Genomic DNA, 21,194 nt, shown 5'->3' with positions numbered 1-21,194 from the left:
ATGCGAATATAAACACTCCAAGGCATTCCACTAACTCGCATACATAACTTGATACTCTAGAGATAAAACAAGTTAGAAGACATACCTTTTGTTGTAGCTTGATTCCATGGAGCTTAAGAGCCTAGTGCCCCAAGTGTTACACGTCAAATGGTTGACACAACATCACAAAGATTTCTAATACCTTGAGAGAGAATGGTTCTTGGCTCCAAATCGGCTATTCCCTCATGTGTAATCCTCATGGCCGATTTCTTGAGCTTATGGGGTCTTCTTATAGTGTGCACATTAGGCTTAACCATAATTAACATGGATTTCCATTTCTTGGATCCATCGGTTCCAAACAACCATGAAGTATCCATGGATCATCTTATGGAGTTTAGCCCAACTCAATAAACCATGGATCATAAGCCTACTATTTAAGAATGGATGATTTACACAATCAACCCCGTATATTTAATTAGTCTCTTTTTTATTATCAAATTAATTCTAAATTAATTCTTGATCAACACTAATCAAATAATATTATTAATATATTAGAACTTATAATATATTAATAAAACAAAAGTGTATTTTCTCTCATTTTGTCTACCCAAATGTTCCCATGCCATGCAACCCGAATAGACCATGCCCAGTCGGGTCAAGTACATGCCAATTATAGTTATGGACTTAGACACTAATCCAACAACTGGGCCCCCGCCCGTTGCATAGGGCATTGCCAACAATGGGCCCCGCCCAACATCTAGCACCGCCCTGCATCAGGCCCTGCCTGGAATCGAGCCCCGCTCAGTATACATATCTGTCTCTCTTAGGCCCCACCTAGCTCTAGGCCTCACCTATTATATGCATACATACAATCAAATAACATACTAGTACATAAATAAACATAATCTAACTTTACTCGTGATATAAGGTCTTGCCTAACTTCGGCCCCACCCCTGGTCTGCTACTGTGGATTCGTGGAACCCCATCCATACTCCCGCTAGTAGTGAGATACGGGCCCACGCCCACGTTCACTCCCTTCACATCACGGGCCTCGCCCCTACTCACGTAATATTGAGATATGGAACCCCATCCACACTTAGCTAGTGATGAAATATGGGACCTTGCCCGCACTCACCTCCCTACCAGGCACATAGAAGTATCATAGAGACAATAAGTATAATCTAACATGCAAAGTATACACCTTCCTCGGGATTGCCCCAGCATCGAACTCCCAGTCTGGAAACATATTATCATCTACATACTTCTGGTTTACCCCGACATCGGACCCCCGGTCTGGAACCTATCATTCCTACACATGCAAGAATCACAAAGAACTCTAGCATTCTAACATTCATCGGCCTCACCCGGCATCAGGTCGTAACCTGGAACATATACAATAAGGGCCTAGGGCTAATCCCCGGGTCTTCCATCGATACATTAACATAATGGGCCAGAATTGGTTCCTTAGACCCATACAAATAGTATGGAGACTCACCTCGCACTGCTGAAGACTAGCTGAACACTTCTGACCGCTAATCGACAACTCCTAAACTGATTATCCTTCGGCACCCCGAACTATCAATACCCAAAATAACACTTAGACCATAATACTCTCGAAATTCAAACCGGGTCAAAGTTAACTCTCCAAGTTGAAACAACTCGCCAAGTTGACCCACCAACTCATCGAGTCCCACAATCTACATGTAACTCTGGACTTCGATCCTACTCGTCGAGTCTTCCTTGAGCTCTTCAAGTTCACCTTTAAGCACTTCAGGACCCTTTTACAACTGAGTCATCAAGTGCACCTTTGAACTCTTCAAGTCCATCTTCATAAGTTAGGGATATTGCCTTGTCCTCTTCGAGTTCATCCTTGAACTCGTCGATTACGATGAACTTGAAGTCCATAATATACCCAACTAGCTGAGTCCTCTACCAACTCAACACACTCCTGCTATCAGAGAGGTTTAGGGAAAGAAAATGGCCTGACTCGCGGAGTCCTAAAAGCAACTCATCGAGTCCTCATAAGTCCAACTCTATTCTGATGATTTCAGTCGGGCACTAGGTATCCAAGACCCAGATCTAACCATTTACGGTCGAAATAACACACAAAGCCTCTAACTTTACATTCATGCATGGCCCTTTTTGCTCAAAACACCATAACAACCTCTTAAACCTTCAATGGGGAGTTCTAATGCTATAAAGCTTGCTCCTTTATGCCTTAAGCACCCTAAATACTTCAAGATCTGAAAGGCTCTTGCTTGGGGACATCCAAATCCCAAAAGTAACCATTCTTGGACCAAAATCTACATAAAATGGCAAAAGAATAGATCTAATGAACGAATGATCATGTTAGAGACTTGATTACCAGAAAATAATGAGATTAAGAAGCTACTTCTAGTTCCACAAGACTTTCCTGGATCCACAAGGGTTTTGAGATATGTGGTTTCTGGTCTTGGAGGTTGGATATGAGACCAAGAGAAGGGGAATAAGATCCTTAAATATGGTACCAAGTCCTGAATTTAGGGTTTTCCAAAACCCAGACCATCTCTTCGGGTCGGTACACCGACTCGTCGAGTATGTTACTTAACCCTCGACTTAAGAATCCACTCATACATGTCGAGTTCCTCCCTGGACTCGACGAGTAGACCTCTTGACCTGTGGATCTTTGTTTCCTTTCTTGACCTTCTGAACTCGGGGTGTTACAATACATCTAGGGAGAGCATGCAAAGCTCTTGGTATCTGGCACTCCCTGTCCTAATTGTTTTCTCTACTTTTGATATATTGGCATTAGTTATCAAAAATATGGAAAGAATATAGTGCATCCGGATTATTGGTTATGTTTTACAGAGTGTGTATTTTCAAGATATCTAGGAACACAAGATCATTTAGTATGCGGTTTGCTAAATGATATTAGCTTATCATCTACTTGTTTAGTCAAACCGCGCCATCATGATAGTTTTGATTGAAGTTTGAAGTCCAATCCTTGGGCGGATCTTTGTAGCTTCTATTCCTTTATATAGACTTGTTTATTATTCCAACTCTATCACATGATGTTTTCATAATTTTAGCAAGTTATTCTTTTGAATATTTTTTGGTATATTATGATCCGAGTACTAGAGATGTTTCAGACTTTTAAAGTTAAAGTGTGACTTGATTACGGGACATTCACTTCAAGAGTTATTAGTACACTTTTGAAGTTGATCAGCTTGGTTCACTAGTCATATATGTAGATTGGAATCTCGGTCTTCAATACTGGATATAATGGACGTAGTTGCATAGAAGACTTTAACTACAGAGATATCATCACCCAGTTTCAGACATGATAGGCACTTCAGACTTTAGAGACATTTCAGCATTTGGTTCTTATTATGTATCATTTTATTACCTCACTTACTTGTTGGTTACTATGTATTTTAGCCATTTATCACTGTATTTCTATCCCTCATCATTTGCGAGCATTTAGGGAGAGATTGTTCGAGCATGGAAATGCTTTACAAATTATGAGTGATAAGTGAGGTTATTTTATTTCCTTATATTGTATTGTAAGTTATCTCTATCTATACATAAAATGGGATGGTCATTTTATTTCTTGTGCACCAAATATGTAGTCTTTTGTTTAGTCAGAGACAAACTCTTAGTTGGGATCTCTCCCACCGAGGTGTTCTTAGTTCTTCATATTATAACCTCTGTTTCTAATAATATCATTAGATTACTCATCTCATGTTCTTCATTTATATTTTGTTATCATTAAATATCAATATCTTATTATTCTGCAACTACTCGATTGTACATATGGGCTCCTACACACTTTCATTTGAACTTTATCATCATCATATCCGTAATGGTTTCAATGCGTACTTAATGGATTAATTGGGTTGTGATTAGATGATAAAACGCCTCCTATAATGTGTTAGTACTTAAATAAATGGTACAAAGTGATTTGGAAAAGAGTCTTAAATAACTATGAAAAGTAGGGTGTTGCTTTGAGAAAAATTGAGTTTTGGGTGTGTCCAGACATGAAAACACGACGCTTCGAAATGCACGCCTTAATTACCACAGCCAAAGAAGTCTTTGAGTGTATGATACTTTTTTCTTCACAGCTTTTTCATACAGACTCGCATTTACACATGGTCTTCGCTTACTTTCATAATTTTTCATAAGGAATAGTATGATGTAATAAAATTTATTAATGGAATTCTTGAGGGGTATTTTGGTCATTTTAATGACTTATGTACATATATGGTGTAGGTAGTATTTGATGAGGATTGTTCTTAGCAAAAAGAACTAGAAGAGGACTAGATAACCTCGTGTCATTTAGGTGAGTACGAGTTGGCATTTTTTTCCACTTCAGGGTACATGGAAAAATGATTTTTATGATAATGAAATTCAATGCTTTGATATATGAAACGTTTTTAAATGAAAGTGTTAAATAATTTTGAAAAGAGTTTTGAAAGAATGCTTTAAAATTATGAACATTTTGAAAGGAAAGAATATTTTGGAAGAACGAATGTTTGATATATGAAATGTTTCTTTTTCAAATTATATATTCCAAAATACCTATAATATTATAATGATGATATGAGTATGGTTAATGTGGAATGGGAAAGTTAAGACGAAACTAAAAATGTAAGAAAGTAAAGAAAGAATAATATTTGTGCGAGACATATTGCCTCATAAGAGGTCTAGGGGAATCCACTTGGGTGGCAACCATCCCATGAAGTAGATGTCATATGTGAATGATGCCTTGGTGGATTGATTTGTTCCTTCCACCTTGGTCTTGGAAATGATGCATTGGTGGATTGAATTATTCTTTCCACCTATGTCTTGGAAATGATGCCTTGGTGGGTTGATTTGTTCTTCCCACCTTTGTCTTGTAAATGGAAATGGAAAATAATATAATGGAATGATAATATAAAAATGACACTTATGATATGATATGTATGAAAATGATGTATGATATGAATGAGAGGATTTTTTCTTGAAAATGATTGAAACGGTTTATTGTCTAAAACCCACGTAGCTCACGAGACATTAATGTCTTACGTATCTCTTTTTAAAGCCGTGTATCTCAAGTTATATGTAAGGAGAGAGGGTGATAGGTAGAAGTTAGAAGTCAAGTGATATAGAATGGAGAGAAAGTTGATAAGTTCTTGTAAATTATATTGATGTAATTCTTATTTTCATGCCATGGTTGGATTGATGCTTAAGGGTAACACCCAAGGTTTTAATTTGTAAATGTTTTTTTTTGTGGGACCGATTTTTGTTTAATGTGGGTTAATTTCCAAATGTTTTTTAAAACCATAGCATTTTAAATTTTGTAATGCTTGAAAAAGTTGGGGTGTTACATTTTTGTATCGGAGCCATAGTTTAAGCGTAGTAGGATTAGATCATTCCACTCCTAGGCTTAGACTTTGGTTGTGGAAAGTGTGAATGAGCCCTAGGATTGCTTTTCCTTAAGTTAGATAGAATCTTATTCAACAAGTGACAGAAAGAAACTGGCATGCTACGTGTCTATGAAGCTCTATATAAGTTATATAGGCTTGTAGAATGATACACTGAGTGCTCCTAAAGTGAGAATTAGAATTAGGACTAGTGAATGGACGGTCTAATCCATTGGATCAAAATCTCCTATGTGGTGAAGCCAAAGTCAGTTATGTATGATGTGGGTATAATAGTATAAGGCCTGTACTATTACAAACACATGATACATACACGAACTTGGTGGAAATATACAGTGATTTTTTGAAATGTGGTAAGGATTCATGTGAGTTAAGTTCTTAATGAATATTTGACTTGTGTATAATAAGAGTCATGAAGGATTTTATAGCACGATTAATGGATAATGGGAAATTTTGAGATCTTTGACTTTTTAGTCAAAGTCAAATAGCTAGTCTAAAATGAAAATTATGTGGTGTACATTTGATATGTGTTTGAAATTGAGTTTGTATCCATCAAGTACTATTAATGGTGAGTTACAAACACCAAGGAATGAAAGGAATTGAGGTATCTAATTGTTAACAATCAAGTAGCTAAAATGAGACATAGTTGACTATTGGTAAAAGTATAAAATGAGACAAGAATTGGAACTCCATAGTTTATTTTTAATAAAAACTTTATATCCATTTTTTTTGTAAAACCTGATATCAAAATGACACATTCGGACACACACATTGTAATGACTCGTTATTTCAAATCAATGTAATGGTTTAGATTAACTTGTAAGTAGTTTTTAAAGGGATTTACTTAATCGATCCTCCAAAATAAATTGTTAAGTAAACATGTTATCTATGAGGAAAGTAGTAGTGGTCGTGACAAGGATTCCGGAAATATAAAGAATATCAAAGTCTGAGCTATAACAAAGAAGTTATAGCCTATCAAAGTTTCACGACAGAACCGGTAGAACACTATGTGTTGTAAAAAGTAAATTTACACTAGATTATTTTTTAGCTTTAACTATCTAAATGAAAGTCGTAGTATATGTAAAAACCGATAATATGGATAAAAAGAACGTCCAAATCTGACTTCGTGTGATGAAGTTATGAATATTCTAAGATTTGGCATAGAAGTATGCAGCCCGAAACTCGAAATTTAGATTAGGTAACTTTTGATCAAAACAACCTAAACAAGAATCCGAGATCTTGTCAAAAGAAATCCAACGGTAAAAACACAGACGAAAATGAACATCGGATAAAGAAGTTATGTATTTTAACGGACTTTTCCTATCTCGGCCTGTTAAAAATATAACTTTAAAAATAAATTCAAAATTAGCCGACAGATTCTAAACAAATGTTGTAGAGCATGATCTCACCTATGCGTGGGTGCAAAGAATGTCAAAAACGGAGATCGTATGCAAAAGATATGAAATTTTGAAGTTTGAGACACAAATTACGAGGCAGGTCCGAAGGAGTACGCCCCGCGTACTGAATTACGCCCAGCGTACTCATAAACATGGCCTTGGATTGACCATGTCGCCTTTCCTTCGCATGTTAAACACGTACCAGCCGCGACCGAAGGTCGGATAATGATCAAGTACTACACCCTGCGTACGAGAAGTACGCCCAGCGTACTTTGGTTTATCATAGTACGCCCAACGTACCAAGGATTTACGCATAGCGTACTTTGGTTTATCATGTGAGGTCTCCTGGTTTGGTTTACAATTTTCAATTCTACTTTCACTTTAAACACCCTTTCAAGCTACTTTTAACCCCTTGAAGCATAGGGAAATCCCCTAACACGCGAAGAAAGCCTGGAGCCCCGAAGTCCTCGAGGAAATAATCTTTACCAATCGAAACTCTGCCCGCGTAAATCCCGGTTTTAAATCAGAAACTCGTGGTTTCGTTAAGAAAAATCATTCCTAGAAACGAAACACTGCCCAAATCATCTCTCATAAAGTGAGTTCATACCCCTACATTTTTACTATTTTTCACTATTTAAGGGGGGGGGGGGGGGGGGGGGGGGGGGAATACAAGTCTAACATAAGAATATTGTGTTTACAAATAAATGATTTCTAAATATTTCTAAAACGACTTTAAATGTTTTAGACACTCTTTTTAACTTATATTTAGTCAAAATCGTATATATATATATATATATATATATATATATATATATATATATATATATATATATATATATATATATATATATATATATATATATATAAGATATAAAGGGCTTATAACTAATAATTCGCTTTATTTCATTTTCGTGTTTGGATGTGGGCTTAAGGTTGTATTATTTGTTTGAATGTCGTTTCAATTTCAATTATATATATATATATATATATATATATATATATATATATATATATATATATATATATATATATATATATGAATAAAAATAGTTACTTAAATCAGTTTGATTTACCTTCGTAACATGCCGAGCAAAGGGGGTCCCTTCACGAATAACTCATATCAAACTGAATACACATATAAATTATAACAGGTATAATTTATAGAACTCTCACACTATTTTCACTTGTCAAGATATACAAAGTTTAATAATATACTCTCGTACACATACTTTACATTCAAGTATACTAGAAAAGGAACATACTATCAGATGACTTTTCATCATTATTACACACGTAATCGTTAATATGGTTTTTGTGAGACAAAGTTCCACTCGCTTAATTATTTAAGAAATACTATTAAAGACCTGATAATTATAACCAAAATATCCAGATAGAGAGTGAGACATATGTGTATAGATCTATACGGGATTAACAATCCTGCACTCAGACTGTTCGCTATAGTTAGGCTGATATTCCTACGAGTGACAAATGTCGTTACAATTCTAACGCCCATAAAGCGTAGTATCAGTCTTACTAGTCTTTATATGATTATAATAACTCACAAAAAGATATGAACAATACGACTAGTGTACGAATAATTAAACAAAAGGCTACAAATACAACGTACTAGTTTTACAATAATACAATTTACAGCATAATACTACGACTTACAATTACAGCTGGTGCAACCAGCCACACTCACTTTTACATGGTTTTCAAAGAGAACAATTTCAGAACTTAGAAAAGATTAAAAAAAAACATTCTTTTTATAGTTTTATTTTTAATTAGAACTATGTTACACTATTTTATAGTAAAACAACATTTACATAGAATAGTTTTATGGTATTAAAACTACTTTTCAGTTAAAATAGAAAATATTGGATTTTTTGGAATAATAAACATATTCACTATTTCAAGGAACAGAAAACAAATTTTTAAACATAAATACTTATGCATTCACGAACTTAAATGTTGATACTCTCTTTTTCAAAGCACTTGTATTCTCAGGAACCAGTAGACAGGTACATCCCTGGGATTTTGAGAAGACGGAGCAGTATAGAGTCACATCTTCTATCTTTTGTTATAGAACTTTTGATGTCCTATATACAATGACTAGAATAAATATGTAAAACTTATACTTTATTAATGCAATGGTTGTTGTACTTTGATTACTATGATGCATGTTTTGTGATACTTAACATGAAATCATCCACCCCCGGACATTTCTTCCGCTCTGGTTTACGGGTGTTACACACATTCTCTTTTTCTAATACACACTCTTTCCCTCTCATATCATAAGTTAGATTTGGACTACCATGTTGACCATCGAACCTTCGTTGGAACCACCGTAACACCGTCGGAACCACCAGACCTTTGTGTCCCACCATCAGAACCCGCCTCCTCCGCCTCTGGACTTGCCACTATCTCCCTCTTCCTCCCTTTGTTTGAGAAAATATGCTTTTTCTGGATTTCCAGTGTCAACATTGTCAATGTCCATAAAGTTTTGGGAAGCCGATCTTCTAATCAAATTTGCTATACTAGCCTTCCAAATCATTGTTGATTCAGCAGCACCAAGAAAATAGATAAGATCATTAAGGGTCATGTCATAGTCTGTTCCATAGTAGTCTCAAAGGAACTATGTGACATAAAAAGTGATTGAACTACTAACTTTCTTAAGACTTTGACACCTAACTCTCCCGGCTTGTCAATATGTGACTTCATCTCCAAGATGTGATCACACATAGACCTTGCTTGCCAATATGGCTTGAGTGACCTTGAACTTGTGGGTTAGGGAGAATAATTGGAGGATGTGGAGGAAGTGAAGTTCCAAGAGATTTGGGAGGATCATAGATGTCTAAACCAGACATCTTTTGGGAGATATTCAAGATATTTGTGTTCGGTTTTGAGCAATATAACACTCCTAAGTGTACATGCAACCCTAAATACCTTGGATCTATGTTTTCTCTATTATACATGCAAATATCAACTTTCCACGGTATTGTTCTATTCTAGCATACAAAACTTTGAATAACACAAGTTAGAATAACATACCTTTTGTTGGTGCTTGTCTTCATGAAGCTTGAGTGCCTAGTGCCCCAAGTGTGACACCTCAAATGGTTCACACAACACCATAAGCACTTGGAATAACTTAGAGAGACATTAGAACACTTCAAGAATCGGCTTGCCCTCCATGCATCTAGTGGCCGATTTCTCACATCAATAAGATGTTTATATAGTTGTTACAATTAGGGTAAACCCTAATTGTCATGGCTTTCCATTTCATTGGATCCATGGGTTCAAATACACCATGTAGAATCCATGGATCATCCAATGGGTTTGAGCCCAACTTGATAATCCATGGAGCATTAGCCCACCATATAAGTATGGATGATTTACACAATCAACCCATATATTTAATTAGTCTTCTTTTGATCACATAATAAATTATAAATCAATTATTTATCAATACTAATTAAATAATCATATTAATATATTAGAACTTATAATATATTGATAAACCTTAAGTGTTATTTCTCTCATTTTAGTCTATCCAAGTGCATGATGCCATGCAACCTAAATGGACCATGCCGGGTCGGGTCAAGTCTTACTAATTATAGTTATGGACTTAGACATTTATCCAACAATTTGATCTAAAGTCCCTAATATAACACCCAATATGAAATATTAAGGCTAGGACCCAACAAACTATTTTATAACTTGGAAGAGGTGTGCCGTAATCCAAGCTATAAAATATTTGAAGGTAGGTAAATGACGATTCACCAATTTCCACCAAGATAAACGAAATGTATTATTAGGTTTTAATTGGTTTTTAAACTCCTATATTCTTTTGAGATTCATTGAACTTTTCAATGGCATGTTTCAATATCGAGTGTGCCCTTCAGGTTTTGTGACTGGGATGCCGAGGATCACAAAACAAGGTGTGAATAACCATCCAAATATACTTGGTACCCTTAATATTTACCCCTCAACTGATGTGTCGGTTAACCACACACGCTCCACCGATACTATGATAAATATTAAGTTACCTTTTTCCTACCTTGTTAAATCAAGCTAGTGTGTCGGTTAACCACACACACTCGACTAACCGACTTAAGCAAAGTGCAAAGTGTAATTTCATGGATTAGCACCAAATTCACATTTTCCTAAGTAACTAAGATTGGGTATTAATAAGAGTTTAGTTACTTAGTATTTATCATTAATACTTTTAATGAATGGAGAATTATAGTCTTTGTCCTACCCGTTCGGCTAACAACCCTCCACTAGTCAAAGAAGCGGTGGTTGAGAGTGGACACCCATTAAACTGTCATTTTATAGGCAGTAACCTTATACCCCCTTATAGACCAGCTTCGTGAATGAGGTATACTAATGGTAAGATGACTTTACTCTTATACATATATATATATATATATATATATATATATATATATATATATATATATATATATTATTAAATTATAATATTATAAAGTATAAGGGTTGAATTTTAACTTTTAAAATTCTAAGGGCTTAACTTGTAATTAAAGTATTCACGAGGAAAACTTTATAAATTCCAAAACTTGAGGGCAAGTTTTGAACTATTCAAAACTAATTAATTCCATAACTTATGTGTTTAAAGTAGTATTAACTAAAAAACTCTTCAAGTTTCATAACTTGAGGAGAAGTTATGGAAGACTTTAAACCATTAAAGAATGTGGCTCTTCCTTATTCATAACTTATGGAGTTAATTAAGGTTACACATTTTTTTATTTAATGAAGAGACTCATGACCTCCATAACTTGAGGACAAGTTATGGAGTCATTAAACCATTTAACGAGGACAAATTTTGTGATACAAGATTGTTAACAAGTTTTAAATGGTTTGTTAAGTGTTTTTCAACATCGTTTAAATAGTGTATGAAATTCTTGTGAATGGTTTTATTATTTTCTATTGAATGACTATGTAATAGAAACAAGTTTGCTTACTACATCAGCTTTTTATATTCAAATATTTTTAATGTATATTATAATGATTCATAAACAAGTGTAATTGTTTATGATAGTTTTCAATTTTGTTTATGTTTATTTATAAATAAATACCAATACATTTATGTTTAATATGTAAGTAATAACATCTTCAATCATAAATGAATACAAGTATGATGTATTCATTTATGATTAAGTTAGGAATAATATGTGATTTTAACAAAGTTCACATATGAATATAACGTATTTAAATGGTTTGTTATGTGTTTTTAAACATCGTTTAAATAGTGTATGACATGCTTGTGAACATGTTTTAGTATTTTGTGTTAAACGGTTATATAACAGAAACAAGTTTGCTTATTTCTATTAGTTTTTTATATTCATTTATTTCCGAAGTTTATGATAATGATTTATAAACACTTGTGATTGTTTCTGATAGTTTTCAATTTTATTTCTTTTTATTCATAAATGAATACCAATATGAGATATTCATTTACCTTTAATATATAAATAATAACATCTTCAATCATAAATGAATACAAATATGATGTATTCATTTTTGTTTAAGATAGGAATAATATGTAAATTTAACAAAATTCACATATTAATATAACTTATTTATTACTAAATTAATAATAAAATATTATTATTACATCATATTTGTATTCATTTATAATGCATTCATTTATGATAGTTTTCAATTTTATTTATGTTTATTCATAAATGAATAGAAATATAATATATCCATTTACATTTAATATGTAAATAATATCGACTTCAATCGTAAATAAGTACAAATATGATGCATTCATTTATGATTAAGTTAGTAAAAAAATGATGTATTCATTTATAATTAACAACTATTTCACATATTAATTTTCCATATCAATGTAAATGACTTAAATATAGATTCTGATAAATCCGTAATGACACAAGAATAGTGTAATATTCATACATGAATATTATTGTTTATGATTATTATCTGCATATATTTATAAATGAATAGAATCAAATAACATGAAAAACAAATACAAAGCCTAGATGTGTTTTATTGATTGAGTAACTGCAATTCTTACTGGACATGTACGTAAATTGTGAGGAACTCATTCTCCACATCGTGAACACATTCTATGTTCTTTTTTAGAATTGACATATGTTGTTTCACAAGCACTTGGAATTCTTTTCTTGATTCCAGAACCTTTATTGCTTTAAACTTGGAGAACATGAATATTAATCTCTTCTAGAATAGGAATAGAAACACCCATAAGCCGGCATACGACTTCACCATCTGTATTTCAAGATTAAAAAACGTAATGCACGAATCAACGAGATTTAGAGAGATCATAGAGAGAGACTCACCAAAATTGTTCAAATTGCGACAAAATTTGCTAAACCGAGAATTGTTCTTCAAAAATCACCTTGATCTTGAAGACCCGCTTTGATACCAATTGTAGTGACATAAGAACATGGTTTGGCATGCGGAATTAATGTTTGCACAATTGAACATGGTGATTTGGGTGCTAAAAGATATATTCGATCATAGTAAATGAGTACAAAACGACATCTAGTCTAGAACTTCATAAATATCTCACTCACTAATCACTATGACTACATCTTTCAAGCACACCTCTACAATTGGTATGAACCCACCTTATATAGAGGTGTTTACATGTATCTCTCTCTCACTCTCAAATACTTATTAGTCATAAGGCTAATGCACCACATGCAAGTGGGTCTACAAAAGTCAAACCATCTACAAAGTTATACATGAAGAACTTTGCACCCCAACACACCTTATTGGAGGTTCCTTGTCCGTGTGTTCGTGAGTTGCATCTCTGGAAGGAGAGTCGATGCTGAAGAGATATCATTACTAAACATAGGTGCCATTACTGCTCTCGCTACGGGTCTCGACTTCAACTTTTCGAGATACATCTTGAACGAAATGGTTGGCAATATAGAGGGAAAAAGAAAAGACAAATTTCTCATGTTTCCAAGGTTTCTAAAGATGATTTTCAACTGCAAATACCTAGATCTTGAGAAAAGAGGAGAAACACTTGATTTGAAGTCCCTTGGTTCTAGAACTTTAGGGCTCATGAAGCAAAATAGAAAAGGAAAGTTCATGTTCCAAGGGAAATATCCATTGGTGAAATTTGGGCAATGCACAAAAGTTAGCAATGCATCCAAGACTGAAAGCTCCTCGAATCATATAAAAACTGAAGATGATGTGATCACTGCTTCCGAACATAAGGAAGAGCTTATTCCTCTGGCTACTAACATTGTCGAGGAGCATGTGCCTGTTACAAATAAAGAGACCAATGAAGATGAAAAAGAAAATGATGAAGAGAGTGATTTTGAGTTGAACTTAATGGAGAATGTTGTAAATGAGGATGATGGTGAAGATGATATGGATCAGGGTGAAGATCTAACTGGTTATGATAATGATGATTTGATCTTTGGTTTTGAGCAGGATCAAGATATAAGGTTAAGCATTGAAGACCTTGATGCTTTCTTCGACAACGTCAATGAAGTTGCATAATCTGCAACAGAGACAGAGGGAGATGATAACGTTCTTAAGACAACTCCTCCTACTTCAACTCAGATGGTCGATCCTTCAAATACCATGAATTCAACTTCAAGGATTCCTCCGCTTCCTGTTGATATTCCAACATCATTGCCATCTAAAGATGTTCTAACATTGACACAAGCCTCCCAGCCTCTAATTAAATGGAGAAAAGCCGATCCCAGGATGGGAGTGCTAGTAAGGGAACAAGCACCACCAGTTCAACAACACATCACAACTGTTTCACCTACTCAACCAACGCAAGAAGGCCCAAGTGTTATACGATCTTCTAATGAAGTCGAGAGCTCTTCAGCTCTTGAGGATTCCTCTCCTCCACGACATGCGCATGATACTGCCTTTGAGAGGCTTGCTAGGTTGTTAGCCCAACAAGATTCAGATCCTTCACCTCGTGGAAAAGGAATATCTATAGGCGAAGGAAATGTAGGGGGAGCGGACCCATCGATTGCTGATCTGAGAGCAGAGATTGGAGTTTTGAACCAAAAGCTTATTGAAAAAGATGTTTTGATTGGAAACCTTGATGTTCGAGTTTCGGAACTTGAAGAAGAAAAGCCCAACTGTTCAAGATGAAGTTATGAAGAAATAGAAGACAAAAAGGCGCTAAATGAAGATTGACAAGAAAAACCAGCTAAATTCTTAGGGGGGGGGGGGGGGGGGGTTGTTGGGTCAAAGAAAAGAAAGCTATAAACCAAGGAGGAGATTTTTGGGTCTACAAATATTGTTTATACTTTACTTTTCTAGGCAATTGTAGTTTTTGGTCTAGGACCGAAAATAGCCTTGGGTTTATTGTTGGGTACGTGTTTACGGTTGGTAGGTTTACGGTTGTGTGGGTGTTCACGGCCGTGAACGTGTTTGCGACTTATGTCCCATATATATAGATGAAGGGGTGAGGAGTGGAACATAGAACATAACGGTGGGGCTAAGTGTGTGTAAAGCAAGGTGTTCTAGAAAGAGAAAGCGAGAGAGAAGAAGAATGTGTGTGAGAGAGAATCTCATATGTATGGAGCATCATTCATATTATTGAATAAATCATAGATTCATCATCTTCTTTTTCTTCTCCTTTTTCCATATTTTGTCTTGCATCATCCACTTGATTGAGATTCCGCACCATCAAGTGGATCTGATTGATATATCAAGCTAAATTTGAGACTTACAAAAGGGAGTTGAGAGGTGTTTAGCCTTCAAAGCAAAAAAAAAAAAAAAAAAAAAAAAAAAAAAAAAAAAGAGAAAATATCATTTTGAAATAAATGAATAAATAAGGTGATATGTGTAGAGGATTTGGTACATAATAATAATAATAATATCTAAATTTAATAAAAATAAATCTGTAAAAATATATGTTAAATGAAAATTACTACAAACAAAATGGAAAATACAATAAAACCCTACTAAAATGTTTTATTTATTTATTTTCTTTCAAAAGGTTAAACCTTTTACACATTTACACATTAACCAAATAAAACGATAAACCATAAAACCAATTTCTACACTTTATTATAAATATTATCTTACTTTAATTAAATAATAATGATCAACTATCTCTATAAAATCTAATAAAGTTATGTCAAACAAAACTTTTGATTTTGAATATGATTAAGCTTATGAAATAACAATGTAATTTCAAATAAAATTTATAAACTTTAAAAGAGATTAGCTGCAATAAATATTGGTAGATTGTTTGACTTGTAGATTGTGTCCTTGCTTTTCAAAAAATGTTTTGAGTAAGGTATCATTGATAGTGTTTTAGCACAACTGCACAAGATCATATGATGCAGATGAGAGAAGAAGGCACAGGATGCACGTTTGAAGGATATTTGTTATGTAATACTAGGTTAATGACGATGTCTTAGGTTCGTGGGCCCTTGCCAACAAGTAGTTGTATGTCAAATTTTATCATTATAAATGTCTCAGTACCGTTGTGACTATAAGCAGAAAGTGTAAGTGTCGGTTGTATTTTCTATATATCTGATAAAATCTCCTTATAATTCATCCGTTAATTAAAATGATTACTTTCATCGTATGAACCATATATGTTATAGTGTCCTTATTTTTCATTTGTGTGTCCATATCACATCCTTAATCCTAGCATATATATATTCATTTATTTATTTATTATAGTAGGGTTTACGTTATAAATGACCATTATTTATTTCCAAATAGATGAAAATGAAGGGACAAAGCGATAGCGAAGGATGTTCTTCTGACTTTCTTCTAATAAAGCCTTGTGTGGATAAACCGAACTTTTGAGATGAACAAATATAATAAGCCCAAAATGGTAAAACAACTACAAAACATCAATTTAAGTGGCAAACTAGTTCCTTAAAATGTCTTCATGGAATCATGGTCAAAATGGTAAATGAGTAGTATAATCATATGTGATATAAACTCATTATAATATTATAGTTTAATTTCTTCTAATTGATTATAATCTTATACTTAAATTTCTTTTTATTACAATTTTATATTTTTTAACCATTTCATTTAGTTATAAATGAACTTTTAATGCTAAAAAAATTGGAAAAAAAAAAAAAAAAAAAAAATACTACAATTACAATTGTATGAAAAGTAGTAGTTTGGTTATATAGAAAAACATTACAAGACTAAGGAAAAGGAAATAAACAATTGTTGTTGTAAAAAAGACAATAAAAACACTTTATAAAAAATAAAGTGTTGTTTTTAATGATTATGTAATAAAATTATGAATTATAATGTGAACATTTTAATTCGCATCAAAGTCTTATGGAAAATATATCACTTGACAGATATTTAAGTGAGTTTATACTAATACCAATATATAAATAATCCAAAAGATTATCCACAATCTAATTTTAGATTAGGTAACCAAATTTTTGGCTAAATTATAAAAAAGTTGAACAATAATTTCTACCCAATAAATGTTGGTCTTAATTAAATTTAAGGTCAAATATAATTAAGATATCATAACTTTTTTTTTTTTTTTTATCAAATTTAACTATCTTAATAAACTATAAAATTAAACAATATTGTTATTAAATCCATATAAATATTCCCAAAAATTATATTCAAATCTCACCTTTTGCTATCCACTCTGCCGAGAATGATTAGTGGAGTGGTAATAGAAAAAGACGGAGTTTCGGTAAAAAGAGAAAAAAAGGAAAGAAAAATTTAAAGAGTATTAATATTGACTCTACCCGTTTAGGTAATTTACAATTATACCCCTGAAAGCCACCGGAAAAGCTCGCTGATTTCTTCGCCGACCCTGCTATGCGTAGCATCGAAGTCGTCGACCACTTCGCTCCGTCGACTGCTTCCGGTGAAAAACCTGCCGGAGCCACGAAACGAGTGAGATCGAGAAGAGATGGAAACGGAGACTCGATCGACGTAATCACGCAACCAATTGAGCCGTCCACTTCCGCCGATAGCGGTCATCTCCGCCATTAAGTTATCTCCTGGCGGCTCCGGTGTAGTGGAGTCCTTATCGACGGAGGTACAATCGGAAATCTCTCTTCGGTGTGTTGATTCTACGGGAACCTCATATCCGTCGTCGAGAATGTACTCGTAAGAGCCGATTGAGTATGACCTCCGGCCGGAATCAGACGGCGTTTGTCGACGGCTAATACTCCCGATCTCAATTCGAAAACTATTGTTTCTATTTCCTCCGCCGCCGGGAGCACCGGTTCTACCGGAAACGGAGAGTACCTTGCTCAGTACATCAGCTTCGGTTGGATTAACCGTAGACCGGCAAAGCGGACATGTTTGGTTCGATTTGAGCCAAGCATCAATACATTCCACGTGAAAAGCGTGACAACACAATGGAAGAAGGCGAAGCTGATCAACCGCCTCAAATTTCGACAAACAAACAGCACAATCTCCGCCGGCGATATTTCCAGTAAGCGAAGAAAAGGTAAATAGCGGAAGCGACTCGACTCCTTCGTTATCAAAACAGATCACGTGATGATGAGCTTCATTTTCATTCCTATTATCAGAAACAACATTCTCTGAAGTGGAAAACGAGCTCACCGAACTGCTGCAGCGGCGTGAGATAAAGCGAAGGAGAAGATAAATAGAGGCGGAGATGATGATGGCGGAAGCAATGACAATTATCACAATGATTATTGACGAAGATGTAGATGACGTGGATACAGAAGCGGAGTGTGCCTGTTGTTGCTGTGATATGTAATCATTGGACGCAGCACCGCCATTGTTGTAAAGTTGAGAAATAGCCGGGTCGGTGGTTCCGGCGGTGGAGAGGAGCGGTGGAGGAGAGGTGAAGGTGGCCATTAATAGATACTATTTGAGAGAGGGAGAGAGAGAAAACAGGTGGTGACGTATGAATGTATATATGGCGGAAGTTAAGAAGGCCGCACCAGTGAATGTGTAATGATATAAATGCATTCAGGTTTTTTGGTGCTCTTGACTCTCACGTGACATGCACATGAGTATTGATTTGGTTTGGTTGGGTATTTGTGTTGGGTTTAAGGCCTTAAGGGTTTTGGTAGAAACAAAATATATATATATATATATATATATATATATATATATATATATATATATATATATATATATATATATATATATATATATATATATATATATAGTCAAGATCAAATAAGAAGGAAAATTTTGGTAGAAAGGTAAGAAGTTTTTTTTTCTACATATTTTTTTCGCGAACAAACAAAATGAATCATTAGATGATTCATTTGTAAGATGATTCACAAGAAAAAATTCTCAAAAAAACATCTCGATGATTCATTTATACAATGATTTTGTTGTTATTCGGTAAAATTGTTATAAAAATAAGTTTTTTCTTAATTTACTTAAAAATGAATCATAAAGATGTTTTTTTTTGAGAATTTTTTCTTGTGAATCATCTTACAAATGAATCATCTAATGATTCATTTATTTTGTTCGTCAAAAAAATATGTAGAAAAAAAAACTTCTTACCCTCCTAAAAATTTTTTTTTACCGGATCTATATATATATATATATATATATATATATATATATATATATATATATATATATATATATATATATATACACACACACACTAGTCGTTTACCCGCGCTAAGCGACGGGTGTGAATAATTACAGTTAGTTTTTTTTTTCACAAATTCAGATAATAGATTTATTTCGGTATTTTTTGTCCTAAAAATGGTAAATGTTTAATAAAGTAAATAGATAATATAATTTTTATCATATTTAAGAATGGGTAAACCTCTTACCAGATCTTGTGTGACAAGTTTGTTGATGTTTCGAAAATTGAGATGTGATAATCTCCTGTGCCATAACCAGCTAATATCAGCAGCAGCCTTCGAAAGTAGACACACAGTAGGTTTGCCTACAATAGGAACAATATCCAATGTAAACATATCACATTTTCTTTTTGACTTCAGTAACACTTCCTTAGTTTTGATATTCGAAATAACACTTCCTTCTTCATTAAAAAGAACTTGATTGCCAGTACCCACAACAAGTTGTGTTGCAAATCTTCAACAAATGCAACTTTGTTGATAGTAAAATTTCCATTTGTTATTTTCCCATAACCCTTGACTTTGCATTTGTGATTATTACCAAACTTAACCACTCCTCCATTTTTTAATCTTCGAAAATCACGCAAGTTTTCCTTCTTCCCAGTCATGTGACGTGAGCAACCGCTATCAATGTACCATTTGTTATCATATTGCTCATCACAAAGTACCTGCAATCATTGGAAAATTTTAGGTACCCAAGCTTTGTTGGGTCCATTCCTATTAGGTTTATGATTCAGTTGTAAGTTACAACCATTAACCCAATCATATACTTTGTTTTTGAAACTGTCAATAAATCTAACATTTTCATTCGAAGGGTCAGATATATGAGTTTTTATTATTTTCATATTGTGACTAACTTCACCTTTCGCATCTTGAGTTTGTGATTCTTCTCTTTTTGCTTTTGAAACTGGTTGCAAAACTTTAACTAATATATTTGACTCTTTGGATGATGAACTTCCATTTGTTGAAGGATTGGCATATTTGTCATATGCTTCTTTTATCTGTTCTTTCGAATATTTGCTTGATTGATACATTTTTCCTTTTCCTTCCAACCAATGATCAATATTTCTCTTTGTTGTTATACCCTTTGCATATGAAACTTTGTCAGCTTGTTTCTTTAAGGGATTATAACATTTTGCTGAATTTGGAACATAATCAACTTTTGGTTTTGAAAGATATGATTCATGATAAGATGTATTGCTTTGAACCTTTGAAGTTTGATTTTCAACCTTTTTCTGAAAAAAATTTCTTGGTATTGTAGATTTTATTTCTTTGAAAACTTTTGAATTTTTATTTAAAAACGAAGCACTTTTCTCTTCAAAAGTTTGAGATTTTTCTTTAAAAACTTTTCTTCTTTTCGAAAAATTTGTTGATCTCATTTTTGATGGTTCAACAATTTGCCAAAAAATTGTTTTTCTCGCTTGACGTTTCGAAATATTATTCTCCTTTGAAAAATTTTCAACTTGATCTTTAAATTCTTTTGAATTTAGTTTTATTGCTTTGTTAATTGTTTTAACATCATTTTTAACATCTTGTTTTGAAAACATATTTGCATTTGGAACAACTTCTTTCTTTTCAACTTTTGACTTTTCAATCCAAACTCTTTTATGTTTATTATGTTGAAATTTATATGAATTCTTTGTAAGATTATTCTCAACTGTACTTTGATTTGAAAAGAATCGTTCATTTGACGTTTGCTTATTGTCTTCTTCCACCATCTTTTTGAATTCAGGTTTTACATTTTCAACATTCCCTGTTGTTACGAAGACTTGATTTGGAAACACAACATCATCAGTGCATTTGAAGATTGGATAAACAACAGTGTTCGATTCAAGAAAATGAGCACC

The 21,194-nt window shown here is 33.7% G+C and overlaps 1 protein-coding gene across 1 annotated transcript; it reads right to left on the bottom strand.

Moving 5' to 3' along the window:
* Window positions 1-17,301: 17,301 nt before the first annotated feature.
* On the bottom strand, window positions 17,302-18,653 carry LOC145040437 (E3 ubiquitin-protein ligase ATL4-like). Its single transcript, XM_078988368.1, has one exon. The coding sequence runs from the start codon at window positions 18,593-18,595 to the stop codon at window positions 17,525-17,527; it is 1,071 nt and encodes a 356-aa protein (XP_078844494.1). The 5' UTR covers window positions 18,596-18,653; the 3' UTR covers window positions 17,302-17,524.
* Between the last annotated feature and the right edge of the window lie 2,541 nt (window positions 18,654-21,194).

This window comes from Lactuca saligna, chromosome 1, assembly GCF_052625555.1.
Source record: "Lactuca saligna cultivar CGN05327 chromosome 1, ASM5262555v1, whole genome shotgun sequence".
NCBI lineage: Eukaryota > Viridiplantae > Streptophyta > Magnoliopsida > Asterales > Asteraceae > Lactuca > Lactuca saligna.
The sequence above is the reverse complement of the archived record's forward strand: the minus strand, read 5'-3'. Positions and strand labels throughout refer to the sequence as shown.

Excerpts from the sequence above, each read along its gene's own strand:
- LOC145040437 (XM_078988368.1), bottom strand. The coding sequence starts at position 18,595 with ATGGCCACCTTCACCTCTCCTCCACCGCTCCTCTCCACCGCCGGAACC.